The 22,803-nt window shown below is 45.5% G+C and overlaps 1 protein-coding gene across 2 annotated transcripts in view; it reads left to right on the top strand.

Moving 5' to 3' along the window:
- Positions 1-22,803, top strand: part of LOC144601575 (haloacid dehalogenase-like hydrolase domain-containing 5) — a 46,502-nt gene that overhangs the window by 5,297 nt on the left and 18,402 nt on the right. Inside the window, exons 1-2 of one of the 2 annotated variants that reach the window (XM_078413779.1) lie at positions 2,354-2,442; positions 10,210-10,407. In XM_078413779.1, coding sequence (XP_078269905.1) covers positions 2,383-2,442; positions 10,210-10,407 — 258 coding nt within the window. In that variant the 5' untranslated portion in view covers positions 2,354-2,382. Of the gene's footprint in view, positions 1-2,353; positions 2,443-10,209; positions 10,408-22,803 lie in introns of those variants that run through there. The other variant, XM_078413778.1, reaches the window with a different exon arrangement.

Below are 22,803 nucleotides of genomic sequence, written 5' to 3'. Positions count from 1 at the left end.
GTTGTTGGTGCAGTCACAAAGAAAGGTCACCAAAGCCTCCACTTCCTCAGGAGTATGAGGAGATTCAGTACATCACCCAGTACTCTACTGAACTTCCACAAATGTACAGTATAGAACCCACTGATGGTTGCATCATAGCCTAGTTCGGCAATTTGAATATGCAAGGGTGAAGAGAAGCCGGTGCAGCGGTAGAGACCTGGGTTCGGTCCTGACTACGGGTGCCGTCTGTACAGAGTTTGTACGTTCTCCCTATTACCAGCGTGGGATTTCTCCGGAATCTCCGGTTTCCTCCCACACTCCAAAGACATACAGGTCTGTAGGCTAATTGGCTTGGTAAAACTTGTAAATTGTCCCTACTGTGTGTAGGATAGCGTGGTGTGCAGGGATCGCTGGTTGGTGCAGACTCAGTAGGCCGAAGGGCCAGTTGGTGCGGACTCGGTAGGCCGAAGGGCCTGTTGGTGCGGACCCGGTAGGCCGAAGGGCCGGTTGGTGCGGACTCAGTAGGCCAAAGGGCCAGTTGGTGCGGACCCGGTAGGCCGAAGGGCCTGTTTCCGCACTGTATCTCTATAAACTAAAACCTAAACAAGTGGTGGACGTTGCCCAGTCCATCAGGGTTCTGATTTCCCCTCCATCAAGAGGATCTACAGGAGGTGCTGCCTCAAGAAGGTGGCTGATATCATCAAAGATCCAGATGACCTTGGCCATCCTCTCTTCTCGTGGTGTCATTGAGAGGATGGTACAAGAGTCTGAAAACTCCTACCACCAGGTTCAAGAACAGCATCTTCCCATCAGCCCATCAGATTCTTGAGCCACCCTGCACAATGTTAACCACAATCCTCACTCATACTTCTCGACATTACTGAACCTCTGTGAGCTTTGCACTACAATGGCTGCTCGTAGTACTTTGGTTTTTGCACTAATTATGATCTGGTTTACCTAAAATAATTGATCATTTATTGTTGTTGTTGCACTTAATGTGTCTGGATGGCTGCAGAAAGCAGAAATTTGGTTGTTCTGATTGTACCCGGTGTACACGACAAATAAACACATAAGGAACAGTACAAGAGAGGAACAGGTGCTTTAGCCCGCAAAGTCTGTGCTGAACTTGATGCCAACGTAAACTGATCACCTCTGCCTGCATGTGATCCATGTCAATAGTCGAGCGTCAATCCCTTCGATGGTGGGGAGGTCAGTACCTGTGATGGACTGGGCAGTGTTCACGAAGTTTTGTGATCTGCTTTGTTCCTGTGCGTTCAAGTTGCCGAACTAGGCCATGATGCAACCCGCCAATATACTCTCTACTGTACACCTGTAGAAGTTCAAGAGAGCATTCATCACCATAGCAAACCTCAGGCTTCCAAGGAAGTAGAGGCATTGATGGGTTTTCTTTGTGATTGTACCAATGTGCTGGATCCAGCACAGATGTTCAAAGATATTCTTGATAACCAGTTTGGAGGGGATGATGGTGTTGAACATTGAGCTGTAGTCTATGAACATCCGACTGACGTATGTGTTTTTATGTGCAGGAAGGAACTGCGGATATTGATTTAAACTGAAGATAGACATGAAATGCTGGAGTAACTCAGCGGGGCAGGCAGCATCTCTGGAGAGAAAGAATGGGTGATGTTTCGGGGCGAGACCCTTCAGACTTGGTGACATTTCGGGTCGAGACCCTTCTTCAGTCTGAAGAAGGGTCTCGACTCGAAAAGTCACCCATTCCTTCTCTCCAGAGATGCTGCCTGGCCCGCTGAGTTACTCCAGCAGTATGTGTTTTTATTGTTCAAGTGGTCCAGTGCAGTGGAGAGCTGGTGAGATCGCATCCTCCGTTGACCTGTTGCGGAAATAGGCGTATTTTAGTGGGTTTAGGTTCTTGTTGAGGTAGGAGTAGGTATGTGCCATAATCAACCGCTCAAAGCACTTCATCACCTCAAAGGTTCCCATTCCCAGCATATCTATTTGCTCATCTAAAAGCCTCTTAAATGCTACAATCGTATCTCTCCCTCCCTCGCAGCGCTTTGTAGGAAACCACAACTCCACATGAAGAAAATACTTGCCCCGCACAACTCCTTCAAACTCTGCCTCTCACACTATGGCCTCGAGTCGTTGACACTCCCCCCCTCCCCCCCCGGGAATAAGGCTCTGACCACCTGCTCTATCGATGCCTTCCGTCATTTTGTACTCTTCTGTCAAGTCTTTCTTCAAACTGATGTTCTCGAGAAAAGTCATGAATTTCTTGAATCTCACTCATTTCTTTTTGTCGACAGAGTGCAACTCTGGACGGCACGGTGGCGCAGCGGCAGAGTTACTGCCTTGCAAAGCCAGAGACCCGGGTTCCATCCTGACCAAGGGTGCCCGTCCGTGCCGAGTTTGTACCTTCTCCCCATGACCATGTGGGTTTTCTCCGGATGCTCCGGTTTCCTCTCACGCTCCAAAAATGTACAGGTTTGTAGGTTTATTTGCTTTGGTAGAATTGTGAATTATCCCTAGTGTGTAGGATAGTGCTCGTGTACGGACGGGGTAATCGCTGGTCATTGCGGACAGTTTAGTTTAGTTCCAAAGTTTAGTTCAGTTTATTGTCACGTGTACCGAGGTACAGTGAAAAGCTTTTGTTGCGTGCTAACCAGTCAGCGGAAAGACAACACGTGATTACATTCAATCCATTTACAGTGCATAGATATATAATAACGGAATAACGTATAGTGCAAGGTAAAGCCAGCAAAGTCCGATCAAGGATAGTCCGAGGTTCACCAAAGAGGTAGATAGTGGTTCAGCACTGCTCTCTGGTTGATGATCAGTGGGCCGAAGGACCTGTTTCCACGCTCTATCTCTAAAGCCTAAACTAGTCGATATATTAAAAACATTTACTTTCCCCTTGTATTCAACTCCTGAAGTGCAATAGCTCAAACTTGCTTGGATTAAGTTCCTTCTGCCATTTTCCCACCCATTTCTGCAGCTGTTCTGTATCCTGCTGTGTACTTTGACAGCCCTCCTCTCTGTCCACAAGATAGGGATCGCATCACGGATCCCTGCAGAACTCCACTGGTCACAGATATCCATCCTGAATAACATACTTCTGCTTTCTATTAGTAAGCCTGTTCGGAACCTACGCCAACAAAGTCACTGAATCCCATGCATCTGAATTTCATGGATCAGCCTACGAGGGACTCTTATCAAATGTATTCGTAAAATCCATGTATACAAACATCCACTGCCCTCATTAATGATCTTCATCTCCTCCTCAAGAGACAGTCTTCAACCCAGCATAAAGAATTTTGATCTGAAAGCACTGGAGAAGCAGGGATACCTGAGGGTCCAGATGCATAAGTCATTGAAAATTAAATCGCATATTGAGAAGGTGATTAATAAGGCGCGCACAATTCTAGGCTAAATAGTCACAATGTATAAATCCAGCGAAGTCAGGCTGAGCCTTTGTAAAACACAGGTTCAGTCTCGATTTGGAGTAATGCGTTCATTTCTGGTCACCTCTGAAGGAGAGATGTGAATGCATTAGTGAGGGTCCAGAAAAGGTTTACAAGAATCAATTTCAAGGAAGATGAATTCCATTCGGAAGGGCAGAGTAGAAAGGGCAGGACTGTTTTCTTTGGGGAAGAGAAGTATAAAGGAAGTGGAAAGTAGAAGGCTGAACATATTGATGGAGGGGCTCGGGGTCCAGATGCTACAATAAAGTTCAAAAATGGAAAGAGTATAAAGAGTGATCTGAGGTAAAATATTTTTACAGAGTGTGGTTGGAATCTGGAATGCGCAGATGTGGTGGAGGTGGGTTCATATCATATCATATCATATCATATCATATCATATCATATATATACAGCGCGGAAAACAGGCCTTTTCGGCCCACCAAGTCCGCGCCGCCCAGCGATCCCCGCACACTAACACCATTAACACCATCCTACACACACTAGGGACAATTTTTACATTTACCCAGCCAATTAACCTACATACCTGTACGTCTTTGGAGTGTGGGAGGAAACCGAAGATCTCGGAGAAAACCCACGCAGGTCACGGGGAGAACGTACAAACTCCTTACAGTACAGCATTGTTCGATTGTGAGCTTTAGAAGGAAATTATATTAATATATAAGGTGAGGGAAAAGTTTGCAAGGCAATGAAGATGAGGCCAGGGGGTGAAACTGGTCAGGTGTTTTAGCAGAGAGCTGGAGTGGGCATGGTGGGTTCAGTGGGCTTCGTACTGTGCTGAATTCCTTCTGTGATTCAATGCAATTTATTAATCTGTGGTTTATAACAGACCGATCAATGCATCCACAGGCCAGACAGTTGGGCTTTGGAAAACTGATCGGTTGTTGAAAGCAAATGCATTTGGAAAGCTAAGTTTGTAGACAGCTCAGGAAGTAACAGCTAATAGTAACTTATTAACTTTATTTATATGCTGTAACTGTAATTCTTTTTTGTGCACAACCCGCAGGCATTGCCACTTTCATTTCACTGCACAGTATGTGTATGTGACAAATAAATTTGACTTGACTTGACTTGACTTGAACCCATAGAAAGCCTTCCTATTGAATCCCAGAATCCCCGATTCAAAGAGCTAACATTGACCTGTTGCCTTTATCATCCTTACCTTTTTGCATGTCTTTCATTCATTTGTTCTATATCTCTCTACACCACTGTCTATATCTCTCCTCTCCCTTTCCCCTGACTCTCAGTCTGAAGAAGGGTCTCGACCCGAAACGTCACCCATTCCTTCTCTCCAGAGATGCTGCCTGTCCCGCTGAGTTACTCCAGCTTTTTGTGTCTATCTTCGGTGTAAACCAGCATCTGCAGTTCCTTCCTACACACCCCAGATTCAACGAGTTCAATGAATATGTTCTCGCCCGGACAAGGTGTCACTGGAAGAAAACTAGTTGCTTGTTCTTTTTCGATTTTGCTCAAACCTGTAAAACAAGTACCTGTGCGAACAAATACTGACTAAGTTTTGCATTTGTTTTTCCCAGCAGGGAGCTTGTCAAACTGTAAACCTATTATTGTGAAATGGTGTAGGAAGGAACTGCAGGTGCTGGTTAACACCGAAGATTGACACAAAATGTTGGAGTAACTCGGCAGCATTTGTGGATAGGAGGAATGGGTGACGTTTCGGGTCGAGACCTGACTTCAGGCTGAGAGTCATGGGGGAGAGGGAGACACAGAGATAAGGAAGGTAAAGGTGCAAAAACGAGACATCTAAAGAGATGAAGCTTAAGGAAGATGTAGTATAGATCATTTATTCACAAAATGCTGGAGTAGCTCAGCAGGTCAGGCAGCATCTCGGGAGAGAAGGAATGGGTGACGTTTCGGGTCGAGACCCTTTCTTATAGTATAGATCATTGTTAGCTGGGAGAAGGTGACAACGAAGCAAACAGGGATAACATTTAATTGGGGACAGTCAGACTGGTTGGAGAACTAGGAAGGGGGAGGAATGGAGAGAGAGGGAAAGCAAAGGTTACTTGAAGTTAGAGAAGTCAATGTTCATACCACTGGGGTGCAATCTACCCAAGCAAAATATGAGGTGCTGTTCCTCCAATTTGCGCTGGGCCTCACTCTGACAATGGAGGAGATTCCCTAGTTTACATAAGATTGTTTGCATTCATTAATAGAACTAGTTGGCTGAGGCTTTCAGCTTTTGTTCGTGATAATTCACGAGTTTCTCCCGTTAAAGTGAATGAATGGGAATATAAATGAACAGGACATTGGTGGCTGAGACAATTGATAAATGGAAAAACTTGAATTTGGGTGGTTGTGTTTTAGGAGAAGTATCCAAGTATCAAAACCGCTTTGCTTTATCAGTAATCTGATGAATAAAATGCTGGAATAACTCAGTGGGACTGGCAGCATCTCTGGAGAGCAGGAATGGGTGATGTTTCGGGTCACAACCCTTCTTCAGATTGGAGTCAGGCCATTGTTAAACTAGGCCATTGTTAACTGTTTGCTAGGTGAGAACGAGAAGCTGGGCACCAACAGCTAACAATGGCCTTTTACCTTTTATCATCGTCACTTTTTTGCACATCTTCCATTCATTTGTTCTGTATCTCTGTACATCACCGTTCAGCGAAAATTAGGACGCCGGAGAAGCATTGACAGCGTGGGAATTTTGCGATGTTTCCGAAGAAGCTGTAATCTCGACCTGACTCGGCATTGTCATGGTCATTGTCGTCGGGTAAAAGAAAAGTCCGGCGATCTACTACGACTTTGACAGTCGCCGGCAGTCGCCTTAAAATCGGCTAAAGTGGGACAGGCCCTTTAGAGTCATACAGCACGGGAACAGGCTCTTCGGCCCAATTTGCCCATGCCGACCGAGATGCCCCATCTACACTAGTCCCACCTACCTGCGCTTGATCCATCTCCCTCTAAACCTTTCTTATCCATGTACCTGTCCAAATGTATGGATTGCAATTCATTAAATAGATATTGTAAAATATAATGAAATTTAAAATAATTTGTTTTAAAGTTTGCAAGGTTAACATGTCAAAAAGTGAAGGAGTACATTTTGCTACTTTTGGAGAGAAAATAGTAATTCCATGTCTAATTCCATACTTGTTGCGTGCTGAATATTACAAGTAAAATTTGGTCTCTTGCTACTTAGTGTGAGTGTGGGGGTAATAATTTGACTTTTTATTCTTTTTGATGCATTGCTTGATGCTTTTCAATGTTGAAGGGGCTACATAAATGTACGGATGGTTTAGAAGAAAATCACACTGCTGAATTTTCTGTTGTAGACTTGTTGATTGTACATTGTTCATTGAACGAAAGTGAAATTTGTGACCGCTTCATTTGTATCGCTAATATTGCCGATATAAAACACCTGTCCCACTTAGGCGATATTTTAGGCGACTACAGATGACTAGGCTGTCGCCACACGGTCACGGGGTTGTCGCCTGTACGGTCGTGAGTCGTCTCCTCAGTTGCCCAAAGAGTCGTAGCGTCTTTCTGGTCGCAGCTGGATTTTCAGAACGTTGAAATTTTTTCGGCGACAGTGGGTTTGCGCCAATGAGCGTAGCTTGACGTCTCCTGACGGGGGCGCTGTCGTAGGTTGTCGCCAGGTGACGTAGGTTGTCGCCGGTGCTGACTTCGGTGCATTCCACCGGCGATTACCTACGTCAACCAGTGACAGGTACCGGCGTCAAAACCGGAGGCCAAAATGACGTGAATTGTATTCAGTTGTCTTCAGTTGTCGCCGACAGGGTCATAGCTTGTCGTAGCTTGTCGCGGGTGGACGTAGGTTGACTTCGGCTGTTGTAGGTTGTCGCCTGTGTGGTCGTAGGTTGTCGTAGGTGTCATCATAGGTTGTCGTAGGTGCGGTCGTAGGTGGGCGTCCTAAGTCGCGACGATTGGGTCGTCGGTAGCTTGCCGTAGCTTGACGTCAACTAGGTGGTAGGTTGTTGTAGCTTGTCGTAGACATTGTCGTAGGGGGGTCCAATCGCCCGTTTTTAGGCGATCTGCTACAACTATGACAGTCGCCGGCAGTCGCCTAAAAGATCGCCTAAATGGGACAGGCCCTTTTAACTCATTGGCATGAATCTGAAAGAGGTGACTTTAGAGATTGTGGAGGCATTAATAGTATTTCAAGAATCACTAGATTCAGGAGTGCTTCCAGGCGATTGGAAAATTGCCAATATTACCCTGCCGTACAAGAAGGGAGTAAGGCAGAACAGTGGAAACTAGGCTGGTTAGTCTGACTTCAGTGGTTGCTAAGATTTTAGACTCCATTATTTAAAGGAGTAGGTTATGGAGTACTTAGAATTTGATGATAAAATAGGCCAATGTCAGCATAGTTTTGTGAGGGGGAGATCTTGCTTGACAAAACCGCTGGAATTCTTTGAAGAAGTAACTGGCACGGAGAGGCAAGGATAAAGGAGAGTCAGTAGATGTTGTTTACCTAGATTTTCAGAAAGCCTTTGATAAGGTGCCACACATTAGGCTGCTCAGGAAGATGAGAGCCCACGGTGTCAAAGGGCAGATACCAGCATGGATAGCAGGTTGGCTGGATGGCAGAAGCCAAAGAGTGGCAATAAAGGGGGCTTTTCCCGGTTGGCTGCCAGTGACTAGCGGAGTTCCGCAGGGCTCGGTGCTGGGGCCGCTACTCTTCACGTTGTGTATTAATGATTTGGACGAGGGGATTGAAGGCTTTCTGGCCAAGTTTGCAAATGATACGAAGATAGGTGGAGGAGCAGGTAGTGTAGAGAAAGCAGGGACTCTGCAGTAGGACTTGGACAGGTTGGGAGAGTGGGCAGAGAAGTGGCAGATGGGATACAGTGTAGCAAAGTGTGGAGTCATGCATTTTGGTCGTAAGGGAGAGAAATGAGGGAGAGAATCCAGAAATCGTAGGTGCAAAGGGACTTGGGAGTGCTTGTGCAAGATTCCCACAAAGTTAATTTGCAAGTCAAATCGGTAATAAGGAAGGCAAACGCAATGCTTTATAAGGTGCTGGTAAAGCCGCATTTGGAATATTGTGAGCAGGTTTACAAGAATGATCCCAGGAATGAGTGAGTTATCATATGATGAGCGTTTGTCAGTACTGGGCTTCTACTCGCTGGAGTTTAGAAGGATGAGGGGGGATCTGATTTAAACTTACCGAATAATGAAACGTTTGGATAGAGGGAAAGTGGAAAGAATGTTTCCACTAGTGGGAGAGTCTAGGACTAGAGGTCATAGCCTCAGAATTAAAGGACGCTCGTTTAGGAAGGAGATGAGGAGGAATTTCTTTAGTCAGAGGATGGTGAATCTGTGGAATTATTTGCCGCAGAAGGCTGTGGAGGCCAAGTCAGTGGATATTTTTAAGGCAGAGATAGTTAGGTTCTTGATAAGTACAGGTGTCTGAGATTACGGGGGGAAGGCAGGAGAATGGGGTTCGGAGGGAGAGATAGATCAACCATGATCAACCATCAACCATGATCAACTACTGTAACAGCCTCCTCTATGGTTCACCCTCAAAAATCATCAATAAACTCCAATACATCCAGAACTCCGCTGCCCGTCTACTCACCCACTCCCCGATCCGTGACCATATCACCCTTGTCCTTTACAAGCTCCACTGGCTCCCCATCCCCCAGAGAATCCAGTACAAAATCCTCCTCATGACCTACAAAGCCCTCCATAACCTGGCCCCATCCTACCTGACTGACCTCCTCCACAGACACACTCCCACCTGCACCCTCCGCTCTGCTGCTGCTAACCTCCTGTCCCCCCCCATCCGGACCAAACTCAGATCCTGGGGGGACAGGGCTTTCTCCATCGCTGCTCCCACCCTCTGGAACTCACTACCTCAGACCATCAGAGACTCCTCCTCACTCACCACATTCAAAACATCACTGAAGTCTCATCTGTTCAGCACTGCCTTCAACCACTGACCGTCACCTCACCTTATTTTTCCTTTTCTGTTCGTTTACTTATTTATTAATTTTTTTCTATGTTTTAGTAAACCCTGTAAAGCGTCTTTGAGTTTTTAGAAAAGCGCTATACAAATGTAATGCATTATTATTATTATGATTGAATAATGGAGTAGACATGATAGACCGAATGGCCGAATTCTGCTCCTATCACTTAAGACCTTATGTCAACTACTTTCTTGCCAGTGTGCTGTATCATTACTTTCATATCTAACTCATCCTTAACAAGTATAATTCTGTTGATTTATTTGGCCAATTGAATATTTCAGAATTTAACATCTAATTTCTGCTGATCACACATTTTTTGCTTTATGAATTTGATGTCCCACAGAGGCACGATGTTACATATAGATATTAAGTACAAGACTTTTAATTTTATAGATAAGCAATTCCATGTGAAGCTGTTATGCATTACTGAAGCATTTTAAATGTTCTTTCAAAATGTATTATTAAATCTTTATGTATGTCCATTTTAAACCTCCATATAAATATTTGCAAGACCTTAAAGCTGAGCTGGTTCCGCTTTAATAGTCATGTAGTGACAAAAATAAGTGGCTCAATTGTTAAAAACAATGCAGATTATAGAATCAGCGTCTGAAGTAGGATCTTGACCCATTCCTTCTCTCCAGAGATGCTGCCTGTCCCGCTGAGTTACTCCAGCATTTTGTGTCTTATCTTCGGTTTAAACCAGCATCTGCAGTTCCTCCCTACACACTTAGAATCTGCGTTGATGTGTTCTGAGTTTTGCTGTTGTACATCTCGAGACATTGTTGAAGACTTGAGTAAATGTTTATCTGCTCCATTTCCAGCCCACCTTTGGCCTCCTTGTTGACATTGATGGAGTGTTGGTGCGAGGAAAAACACCTATACCGGCTGCCAGGGAGGCGTTCAAGAAGATTGTCAATCCCAAGGGGGAGTTTTTAGTGCCTGTGGTGTTCGTCACAAATTCAGGAAATTGTGTTCGACAAACAAAAGCCGACCAGCTAACTGGGGTATTGGGAGTAAAGGTAAGTACCGAAACTTTAAAGATGTTCAAATAAGAGGAACTTGCAGATTGACCCAATCAATTTAGGGCCCTTGTAGGCCTTTGCATGATGATTAAATTGCTTGTAGATAATTAAAACATTACAGAGCATTAATGACGTTAGTAATGACTCTCTTCCCCTTTATTTATCTTGGATCCATAGCTTGTGTTTGTCCTAAAGTGTTCTGATTGTTACAGTCAGTCCTCATAATTCAGCTCCATGACCCTAGGCTTCATTTTCATGCTATTTCTACCAATTGTGACCAGAACTCAGTCGTTTTGTGACCAAGAGTGGAAGCAGTTCGAAAGGTGGCTTTGATATTTGTTTTTCAAGCATGTAACGCATTGACTGCTCGTTATTAGTTATGTATACTTCCCGTTTGTGATTAGTTTAGTTTAGAGATACAGCGCGGAAACAGGCCCTTCGACCCACCGAGTCTGCGCTGACCAGCGATCCCCGCACATTAACGCTATCCTACACTCGGGCCATTTTTTACATTTATACCAAGCCAATTAACCTACAAACCCGTACGTCTTTGGAGTGTGGGAGGACCCGAAGTTCTCGGAGAAAACCCACGCAGGTCACGGGAAGAATGTACAAACTCCGTGCAGACAGCACCCGTGGTCAGGATCGAACCCGGTCTCTGGCGCTGTAAGCAACTCTCTATCACTGCACCACTAATTTATTTAAATGCACAAATGTGAAGTGTTTCTTTTTTACAAATTGTGCATATTTGTTTGGTAGAAGGGAGATCTTGTGGATAAAATGGATAACTCCTTCATTTGGTCAATTGAGTTTTTGTCTTGCACATTTGCACAAAATCTTGAAGTGAGCTGATTTCTCCACGAGCTTCTCTCCCCAATTTTTGTGTCCACATTGAACTAAGACACTTATGGAGGCACTGGTGACCACACAAGGGCACAGTGCATTAGATCAGTAACAACCGAGCGTTACATGTCTTTGAGTGTACAGCAGATTAATGAGCTATGTGGAAGCCGAAATGGGGCCTTAATATTCTGAACTGATAAACAAAGTGTGGGTGAAGGTAAGGTGAGGCCCTTCTTCTTGGGATAGAGATATCAAGTTCGGCAAATAGTTTATTAGGAGGTTTTGACTTTCTTGAGAGTTATTAGTTGAACATTTGATTTATTGGTGTTGGTTTATTATCATCACTCGTACTGAGAGGCAGTGAAAAAAGTTGCATGCTGGGGGAGCATATATTACACGTGAGTATAAGAAAATAACTGCAGATGCTGGTACAAATCGAAGGTATTTATTCACAAAACGCTGGAGTAACTCAGCAGGTCAGGCAGCATCTCAGGAGAGAAGGAATGGGTGACGTTTCGGGTCGAGACCCTTCTTCAGACTGAGTACATCAGGGAGTGTAAAAGAGACCAAAAAACCCAATGGAAATGGAAAGTCTAACATGGGCAGGACCTACACAGTGAATGGTGGGGCTCTGGGGAGTGTTGTAGAGCAGAGGGATCTAGGAGTGCAGGTGCATAGTTCCTTGAAGGTGGCACCACAGGTAGATAGGGTGGTCAAAAAGGCTTTTGGCACATTAGCCTTCATCATTCAGAGAAGTTGGGAAGTTATGTTGCAGTTATATAAGACGTTTTTGAGGCTGCATTTAAAGTATGGGGTTCATTTCTGGGCACCATGTTATAGGAAAGATGATGTCAATTGGAAAGGCTGCAGAGAAGATTTATGAGGATGTTGCCAGGCCTAGAGGGTCTAAGCTATAGGGAGAGGTTGAGTAGGCTGGGACTCTATTCCCAGGAGCGCAGGAGGATGAGGGGTGATCTTCTAGAGGTGTTTAAAATCATGAGAGGAATAGATGCAGAGTCTCTTGCCCAGAGTAGGGGAATCAAGGGCCAGAGGACATAGGTTTAAGGGGAAGGGGAAAAGATTTAATAGGAATCTGAGGGGTAACTTTTTCACACAAAGGGTGGTGGGTGTATGGAACAAGCTGCTCGAGGAGGTAGTTGAGGCAGGGACTATTGCAATGTTTAGGAAACAATTAGACTGGTACATGAAGAGGACAGGTTCAGAGGGATACGGGCCAAAGGCAGGCAAGTGGGGCTAGTGTAGATGCACCATTTTGATTGGTTTGGGCATGTAGGTTCGAAGGACCTGTTTCCACATTGTATGACTCTATGAATCTATAACAGAGTGTAGAACATGGTGCTACAGAGAGAGGGAAAGTACAGACAACAAAAAGTGCAAGACGATAGATTGAAAGATTGAAAATTCATCCTTAGGACATGAGGAGGACATCAGTCTGAAGAAGGGTCTCGACTCGAAACATCACCCATTCCCTCTCTCCTAGATGCTGCCTGACCTGCTGAGTTACTCTAGCATTTTGTGATACCTTAGGACATGAGAGATCACCTCAAGAATCTGATAACAGCAGGAAAGCGAATATGATGGTGTATTAATTCATTTTATACCCCCTGCCCGATGGGAATGAGGGGAGAAGAGGGAGTGGTCCTTGATTATGTGGGCCACTTTACTGTGGCAATGTAAAGTGTAGATGGAATTGATGGGGGTGGAGGCTGGTATACCTGATAGACTGGACTGTGTTCACAATTCCCTGCAATTTCTTGTGGTCTTGAATGAATGAATGAATGAATGAAAGAATGAATTAATTAATAAGTTTATTGGCCAAGTATGTGCATTTTCAAGGAATCTTGGCAGAACAGTTACCATGCCCAGCTGCGATGCATTCGGATAGAGTGCCTTTGATGGTGCATTTGTGGATATTGGTAGGAGCCATTGCATGAATGCCAAATTGTCTTCGTTTTCAGAGGGAGTCGAGGCATTGGTGTGCATTCTTGGTTGCAGTGTCAATGTGGTTGGATGAAAACAAATTGTTGGTGATGTTTACATTTTGGAACTTGAAACTCCCGACCTTCTCCACTTCAGCACCACTGATATGGACTGGACCATGTGCTTCCTGAAGTCAGTGATGATATTGAGGAAAAGCACGTTGTCTTGGCACCATGTTACTAAGTTCTCTATCTCCTTCCTGTAACCTGTCTTGTTATTGTTTGAAGTTTGACCCACTATGGTGAGCCATTTGCAAATTTGTAAGTGGAGTTTTGAACAGAATTTGGCCGCACAGCAGTGGGTCGTGTTTAGTTGAGAGAGATGGCCACCACTGCGTGCACTCCAAAAAATATTGCAAATGTTTATATCTGCTATTAAGTGATGGCTGTTACCGCTATTTAAATGGATAAGGGAACAAACCTTGCAAGGTTTAATCATGGGCGCTCTTAGCTTGGACCCACCAAGCCCGTCCCAACCATTTTCAGAAGGCCTTCAATAACGTGCTGCTAGGGAAGATGGGAGCCCATCCTGGAGGTGAGGACAATAGACAATAGACAATAGACAATAGGTGCAAGAGTAGGCCATTTGGCCCTTCGAGCCAGCACCGCCATTTAATGTGATCATGGCTGATCATTCTCAATCAGTACCCCGTTCCTGCCTTCTCCCCATACCCCCTGACTCCGCTATCCTTAAGAGCTCTATCTAGCTCTCTCTTGAATGCATTCAGAGAATTGGCCTCCACTGCCTTCTGAGGCAGAGAATTCCACAGATTCACAACTCTCTGACTGCAAAAGTTTTTCCTCATCGTTCTAAATGGCCTACCCCTTATTCTTAAACTGTGGCCCCTGGTTCTGGACTCCCCCAACATTGGGAACATGTTTCCTGCCTCTAACATGTCCAACCCTTTAATAATCTTATACATTTCGATAAGATCCCCTCTCATCCTTCTAAATTCCAGTGTACACAAGCCTAGTCGCTCCAGTCTTTCAACATATGACAGTCCCACCATTCCGGAAATTAACCTAGTAAACCTATGCTGCACGCCCTCAATAGCAAGAATATCCTTCCTCAAATTTGGAGACTAAAACTGCACACAGTACTCCAGGTGCGGACTCAATAGGGCCCTGTACAACTACAGAAGGACCTCTTTACTCCTTTAGTCAGGAACGTCTTTAGTCAGAGGGTAGTTAATCTGTGGAACTCATTGCCACAGAGGGCTGTGGAGGCCACGTCAGTGGATTTTTTAAGGCAGAGATAAGACAAATTCTTGATTCGAACGGGTGTCAAGGGTTTTGGGGAGAAGGCAGGAAAATGGGATTAGGAGGCAGAGACCAGCGGAGTGTTCGATGGGCCAAATGGCCTAAATATACTCCTATAACGTGAACTTGTGAACTTGTGAACCATGGTTCACATTAGTTCTACGTTATCCCACCTTCGCTTTTTACAATTTACAGAGGCCACTTAACCTTAAAATCTGCACATCTTGGGGATGTGGGAGGAAACCGGGGCACCCGGAGGAAACCCATGAGGTCCCAGGGAGAGCGTGCGTGCTCACTCAGACAGCACCCGAGATCAGGATCGAACCTGGGTCTCTCGTACTGTAAGGCAGCAGCTCCACCCGCTGCGCCACTGTGCCGCCCGTGTCTTAGGGAGACGTGATCTGCTGGTCCTCATCACGTGACGACAGGGTTTAGTTCCTCTGAACTGTTCATAACTTGGACAGTTCGCAAGTCGGAAATGCAGCTGCCTGGCGGTAAAGTCATGGGCCCAACGAGGAGAATATGTTGTTAAAGCCGGGTGTTTAACCCAACCATTGAGATGCTGCCACAAACCGAGTTCCCACGTGGTAGAGGTGCCCTGCAGCTTCGCGGCAGCCAGCTAACCCATCCACCACTCACCCAGAGGCTCGATCGTAAGATGTGCGCAAGGCCCAGGCAACCTGGGAAGGACTTGCACGCCATATAAAGGTAGGAGTGTGGAGGGAGGAACTGCAGGTGCTGGTTTACACCGAAGACAGACACAAAATGCTGGAGTAACTCAGCAGGACAGGCAGTACCTCCGTGGAGAAGGAATGGGCGACGTTTCGGATCGAGACCTTGAATGTTTTTGATTTGAAAAAACAATAACTGGTCTTCACAGTCTCAGAGCTGTGGGAAGGAGACCATAGTCTGATGTTTGGAAGGGTTGCATATCATGGCTGAAATTCATCAGACAAATAAACAGATGGGAAATCAAACCAGCTGTTAAGGTCTGGGTCCTTTAATTTGATTTGGATTTGGTGATTCTCGCAGTTGTGCTAAGCCGACAAGAACTTGAGACTGCACCCATAAATCCTCATCAACTGCACTTCTGCTCGTCCTCAGCTTTGGCAGAAGGAGTAGGTTTTAACGTTCCCTGATATTGTAATATGTGTAATCCTGCTGCCAATGCTATCCTAAATTGACAGCATTTTTGTTTTGGCTGTTAACATTCTCGTTGCTCAACAAAATATCCCTCTATTCTTTCTCCTGAGGTTGAAGACATTTTGTCATTCATCTGAATCTGTGACTGCAAAATTGGTGATAGTTTTGAGTTTAGTTTAGTTTAGTTTAGAGACACAGTGTGGAAACAGGCCCTTCGGCCCCTCCGCGCCGACCAGCAATCCCCGCATATTAACACTATCCTACACACACTAGGGACAATTTTTACACTTACCAAGCCAATTAACCTACAAACCCGTACGTCTTTGGAGTGTGGGAGGAAATCTCGGAGAACACCCATGCAGGTCACGGGGAGAACGTACAAACTCCGTACAGGCAGCACCCGTAGTCGGGATCGATCCTGGGTCTCCGGCGCTGTAAGGCAGCAACTCTTCCCGCTGCGCCACCGTGCCGCAAGTTGTGGGGGAAGGGAGTGGGTGTGGTGGATTGAATGGGAGGACAGACACAAAATGCTGGAGTAACTCAGCGGGTCAGGCAGCATCTCAGGAGAGAAGGAATGGGTGACGTTTTGGGTCGCGACCCTTCCTCAGACTGAAACGTCACCCATTCCTTCTCTCCAGCCGTACTGCCTGACCCGCTGAGTTACTCCAGCTTTTTGTGTCTGTCTTCGGTTTAAACCAGCGTCTGCAGTTCCTTCTTACACATTGAACGGGAGGAGTTCAGTGACTAAGGTGTTAACAGTCTTCAGAGCACAGGAGAGAAAAACGGAGGAGTATTTTGTCTAAAATCGAGATTCTATTCATAGCAGTGTGATAAATAGAGCATAAAATAATTGCTTAACCAGCATAATGAATGCAGAACATCCAATTTCATCTTATATTGAGTGTACCCATTGGGTAAAAATTGGCTCTGTTTTGTGTGGAAAAGTATTACTAATAGAAATGCAATTAATTTACAGTTTAGGGTCTTGACCCGAAACGCCACTCATCCCTTCTCTCCGGAGACGCTGCCTGTAACTCCAGCTTCTGGTGTGTCTCTTCGGTTTAAACCAGCATCTGCGTTTCCTTCCTTCACAGATGCACAGAGTCTTTTGCCCAGAGTAGGTGAATTGATTACCAGAGGACAAAGGTTTAATTCCAGTGTGGTTATTTAGATTTCCAAAAGAAGTATTAAAGAATATAGCTGACATTAATTGAAAGATAATTAAAAGCGGAGTTGCTTTTCTGCATGTGCTGAATATAGGCCATTTTATTTCAGTAGGTAGCCACCAGCAAAACAGTTGCTACTGGCATCTTCTACCCAAGTGGAATACAAGGTGCTGTTTCTCCAGTCTTCACCACTCTTGTTCACGGAGAAGGCCCAGGACAGAGTGGTCAGTATGGGAATGGGAAGGAGAGGTGAAATGGTTAGCAACCTGGATATCCTAGATGCCTCAGCAGACTTGTCATATCTTCTTGCCCCTACCCCATTCCGCTTTCCAGTGTGTCGTTTGCTGTGTAGCAGTTCAGCTGGAGGGGTTGACATGCGAGGAGTGGAATCATGAATAGGGGGCTGTAGTGGGATTGTCACTATGAATTTGGATCAGCATTTTCTGAAAAATGGAGAGTTGCTGGAAATGTAGTGATGAACGACATAGCCGGTATAGAGCTGCAATGATTGCTCTCCCCCCAAAACAATAGCTTCATCCGGCTAAAAGGACCACTCAAATTTCACCTGGAGAATGGAACACAACTTCAAAAATGCCCTTGCCACAACAGAGGCACAAGGGAGGAGCTGACCAAAGTTGATTGGAAGGGGAACCGAGCAGGAATGACGGTGGAGAAGCAATGGCAGGATTTTCTGGGAGTCATTCAGAAAATGCAGGATCTTTTCATCCCAAAGAAGAAACCTACAGGTATGTAGGTTAATTGGCTGGGTAAATGTAAAAATTGTCCCTAGTGGGTGTAGGATAGTGTTAATGTACGGGGATCGCTGGGCGGCACGGACTTGGAGGGCCGAAAAGGCCTGTTTCCGGCTGTATATATATGATATGATATGATAAATTACAATATTAAGGGGAGAATGAGGTGACCGTGCCTGACAACGAAGTCAAAGACAGCATAAAAGCAAAAGGGGGAGGCATATAATATGGCAAAGGTTAGCGGGAAGATAGAGGATTGGGAACGGAAGGCAACTAAAGAAGTAATAATGGGAGAAAAGACAAAGTATTGTGGTAACAGCTCAGTCATGATTGAGTGGCAGAGCAGACTCGATGTGATGAATGGCCTAATTCTGCGCTTGTGTCTTATGATCTTATGAACTCCTGCCAAACCTTCTCTGGCACGGAATGAATTTGCAAGGCTGTTGGAGTGGGAGGGGCACTAGCTGGATTGCTCTGGTACTGGCCCTGCTGGATGAACTCTGAAGGGCAAGCGGGGAATTGTGTGGGAGAAGGCAATTGTTGACGATTTGGGTTGGAATCCTACATCAGGACTGAATAGGGCCCCATAAAGATCAACAAGAAAATGGGCAAGGTCCTACATGAATATTTCTCGTCGATATTTGCTGTGGAGACGGTCATGGATGCTAAGGAACTGGGGGAAGTTAATAGTGTTGTTTTGAAGAGAGTCCACACTATAGAAGTGGAGATTGTAAGGCACACGAAGGCAGTTAAATCCCCCGGATATGATCAGGTGTCATATAGTGTAGGGTGGCGCAGCGGTTGAGTTGCTGCCTCACAGCACCAGAGACCCGGGTCCGAACTTGACCACAGGTGCTGTCTGTACGTTCTCCCTGTGACCGCGTGGGGTTTTCCCAGGTGCTCTGGTTTCCTCCCATTATTCTAAAGGCACATAGATTTGTTAGTTAATTGGCCTCTGTAAATTGTACCTAGTGTGTAGGATGGAACTAGTGTGTGGGTGATCAGTGCATGACATGGAAGGGCACGTTTCCACACTACCTTTAAAACAAAAAAACCATCGGACCTCTTGGGAAGCTGGTGAAGAAATATGGCAGAGACATTTTGATCAATGATAACCAGGGGTGAGGTGCCAGATGAATGGAGGGGGGCTAATGTTTTGCCTTTAAGGTGAACTGCAAGGAAAAGCCCAGGAACTCCAGACAAGCGAGCCTAATATCAGTGGTGGGTAAAGTATTGGAAGGGATTCTGAGAGACAGGGAACCACATATATTTGGAAAGGCAAGGACTGATTAGGGATAGACACAAAATGCCGGAGTAACTCAGCGGGACAGGCAGCATCTCTGGGGAGGAATGGGTGACGTTTTGGATCGAGACCCTTCTTCAGGCCCTTCTTCACCCATTCCTTCCCTCCAGAGACGCTGCCTGTCCCGCTGAGTTACCCCAGCATTTGGTGTCTATCTTCGATGTAAACCAGCATCTGTAGTTCCTTCGTATACATTTTGCCTGATTAGGGATAGTCAGCCTGACTGTGCTTGCAAAATTGTGTCTCACCGACTTGATTATGTTTTTTGGAAGAGTTGACCAAGAAGATTGATGAGGGCAGTGCAGTAGGCACCACACAGTTGGTTGGTCTGGAAAGTTACAATAAATGCGATCTGTGGCGGGCTAGCCAATTTGACAACATTGGATTGAAGGCAGGATTCGGAGTAGGGTTGCCAACTGTCCCGTATTAGCCGGGACATCCCGTATTTTGGACTTAATTGGTTTGTCCCGTACGGGACCGCCCTTGTCCCGTATTAGGCCCGCGGGCCGCTGTAGGCCGGGACACTGTGGGCTAACGGAGTGTGTTCGGGGAGCGGGGCCGAGTGTGTTCGCCTAGCGGATGTTGCGTAGCAACCCCGCCTCCCGGCCCAGGCGGCCGCCATTGGTGGAGCACGTGGCCGCTGGCTGGGTGAGGTCACGTGGGGCGCGGGAAGGTGGCGTCACCTTGTCCTGTATTTGGGAGTGAGATAGTTGGCAGCCCTAATTCTGAGGGTGGTGTTAGTAAATCAAAGGTATCAGAAAATGCTGGAGTAACTCAGCCGGTCAGACAGCATCTAGGAGAGCGGGAATGGATGACGTTTCGGGTCGAGACCCTTCTTCAGACCATTTGTGATTTTGTGATACCTTCGATTTGTACCAGTATCTGCAGTTATTTTCCTACGTGGTGTTAGTAAAGAGTTGTCTTCCAAATTGGAGGCCTGCAACAAGTGTTGTGACACAGGGATTGAGACCACACCTGGAGTATTGCGTACAGTTTGGGTCTCCTAATCTGAGGAAAGACATTCTTGTCATAGAGGGAGTACAGAGAAGGTACACCAGATTGATTCCTGGGATGGCAGGACTTTCATATGAAGAAAGACTGGATAGACTCGGCTTGTACTCGCTGGAATTTAGAAGATTGAGGGGGGATCTTATAGAAACTTACAAAATTCTTAAGGGGTTGGACAGGCTAGATGCAGGAAGATTGTTCCCGATGTTGGGGGAGTCCAGAACAAGGGGTCACAGTTTAAGGATAAGGGGGAAGTCTTTTAGGACCAAGATGAGAAAGTTTTTTTTCACACAGAGAGTGGTGAATCTGTGGAATTCTCTGCCACAGAAGGTAGTTGAGGCCAGTTCATTGGCTATATTTAAGAGGGAGTTAGATGTGGCCCTTGTGGCTAAAGGGATCAGGGGGTATGGAGAGAAGGCAGGTACGGGATACTGAGTTGGATGATCAGCCATGATCATATTGAATGGCGGTGCAGGCTCGAAGGGCCAAATGGCCTACTCCTGCACCTAGTTTCTATGTTTCTATGTTTGGCGCTGAGTCCACTGTTGTTATTTATATTGATAAATGATAAATTAAATGTGAATGCAGAGGGTATGGTTAGTAAGTTTGCAGATGGCACAAAAAATTGGTGGTAGAGTGGACAGTGAAGGCTATTGATGATTGCAACGGGATCTTGATCAACAGGGCCGATGGGCTGGGGAATGGCAAGTGGACTTTTAATTCAGATAAACGAGCGGTTATTGCAATGTGGCTGGAAAGGCTTGCATAGTAAATGGTAGCATATGTTGAAGGACAGAGAGACCGAGAGGTGTGGGTATATTGTTTCATGAAAGTGGTGACACAGGCAGGCATGGTGGTGAAGAAGGCATTTGGCATGAAGGCATTAGTGCACATTCATGCTCTGAATGTACAGTGCACATTCTGCTAGAGGGGGAGATGTCATTAGTCTGGAAAGGATGCCGCAAAGATTACTAGGATGTTACCGGATCTGAAGGTTTTGAGTTACAAGAAGCAGATAGGCTTTGTCCGTTTATTCCCTGGAGAGTCGGAGGCTAAGGGGTGACCTTATAGAGGCATGTAAAGTCGGGGCAAAGGCACGGTGAATAGCCACGATTTCCCCCCCCCCCCTTCCCCCCAGAGTAGTGGAATCTATAACTAGAGGGCATAACTTTAAGGTGAGAGGGGAAAGATTTTTAAAGGACTTATATTGAAGTAGCTGCCAGAGGGAGTGGTAGGGGCGAGTGCAATTATGACCTTGAAAAGACACGTAGACAAGTAAATGGACAGGAAAGGTTTGGAGGGATGCAGGCCCGTGCGACGATGTACTTGGTTGAGCAACATGCTCTGGACGGGCAAGTTGGGCCGAAGGGCCTGTTTCCACGCGATGTAGCTCCATGACTCTACTTGCCATCTATATACTAAAACTCTCATTTGTTTGTTCCTGAACTACAGCCAAAACGGTACACGATAGCACAACAATTTTAGGCCCATCTTGCTCACCATCGTCCCTTTGGTGCTAATGGAAGAAGAATCATTGAAATTGATTTTATATTTTTAAAGTTATTCACATTTAAAATTTAATTCTATCTCCTAAGGGGGGTGGGGGGAGGGAGGGAGGGGGTTGGAGGGAGGGGGGAGGGAGGAGGGAGGGAGGAGAGAGGATAAGGGGGGGAGGGGAAGGGGGGGATGAGAGACGATAAGGGGGGGAGGGGAGGGGGGGTGGAGGGGAGAGAAGGTGGCGAGGGGAAAGAGGGGGGGAGGGGGGAGGGGGGAAGGGGTGGAGGAGAGGGTGCTGCACCAATGCAGGAGAGGTTTGGGCCCAGCTTGATCTAGTTGGAAATAAAACCAAACTCTGTGGGGATTTTGTGACAATCTGTGCTGGTATATTGTGACCATCCCATGCCCGATAAGCAAACAACACACCTGTTATGAAGACCCCAGATCCCGAGGGGCAATCTGGGCATTTTCTTTCAAATACAACTCTAATTCCAGTGGCAATACTTCATTTATACGTCCAAAAAGCGACTTTATTTGGGTTATCCGGGAAGAGCATTGTGATGGGCAGCGAAGTTAATGCTAAGATCATTGGCACCTTTTATGGCCATTGGCATTTTCAACCACTGAAGGTCACCTCACCTTCTGTCTCCTTTCTCTGTTCATTTATTTATTTACTTATTTATCTATTTATTAATTTCCCTATGTTCTCAAAATCTCTGTAAAGCGTCTTTGAGTATATGAAAAGCGCTATATAAATAAAATGTATTATTATTATTATTATTATTAATATCATAAATATCCAGGCAAATCTGTTGTCTCCTCGTTTTAGGATTTCAAATACAAATATTTTCTCTAAATCCGATTAATGCTAATATATCTGAGTCATAATCCAACAAATTTCATAGAAAAAGGGGGAAAATATTGATAGTGTCTGGATATATATGCCTGGCGTGAAGTGATTATATTTTCTCTTTATAGTTACAATGAGGAAAAACTTGTGTCCCACGATTTAGCAAAGACATTGGTTGCATTGATAGTTGAAAGTAATTATCATATCATATCATCATATCATATATATACAGCCGGAAACAGGCCTTTTCGGCCCTCCAAGTCCGTGCCGCCCAGCGATCCCCGCACATTAACATTATCCTACACCCACTAGGGACAATTTTTTACATTTACCCAGCCAATTAACCTACATACCTGTACGTCTTTGGAGTGTGGGAGGAAACCGAAGATCTCGGAGAAAACCCACGCAGGTCACGGGGAGAACGTACAAACTCCTTACAGTGCAGCACCCGTAGTCAGGATCGAACCTGAGTCTCCGGCGCTGCATTCGCTGTAAAGCAGCAACTCTACTCTAATTATATTAGAAAGTAATATAATTTAATTTGAAAATGGACAATTGGGATATTGGGATA

This window comes from Rhinoraja longicauda, chromosome 17 (assembly GCF_053455715.1).
Source record: "Rhinoraja longicauda isolate Sanriku21f chromosome 17, sRhiLon1.1, whole genome shotgun sequence".
In the NCBI taxonomy this organism is placed as follows: domain Eukaryota; kingdom Metazoa; phylum Chordata; class Chondrichthyes; order Rajiformes; family Arhynchobatidae; genus Rhinoraja; species Rhinoraja longicauda.
Note: the sequence above shows the minus strand (reverse complement) of the source record. Positions and strands in the feature narration are given on the sequence as shown.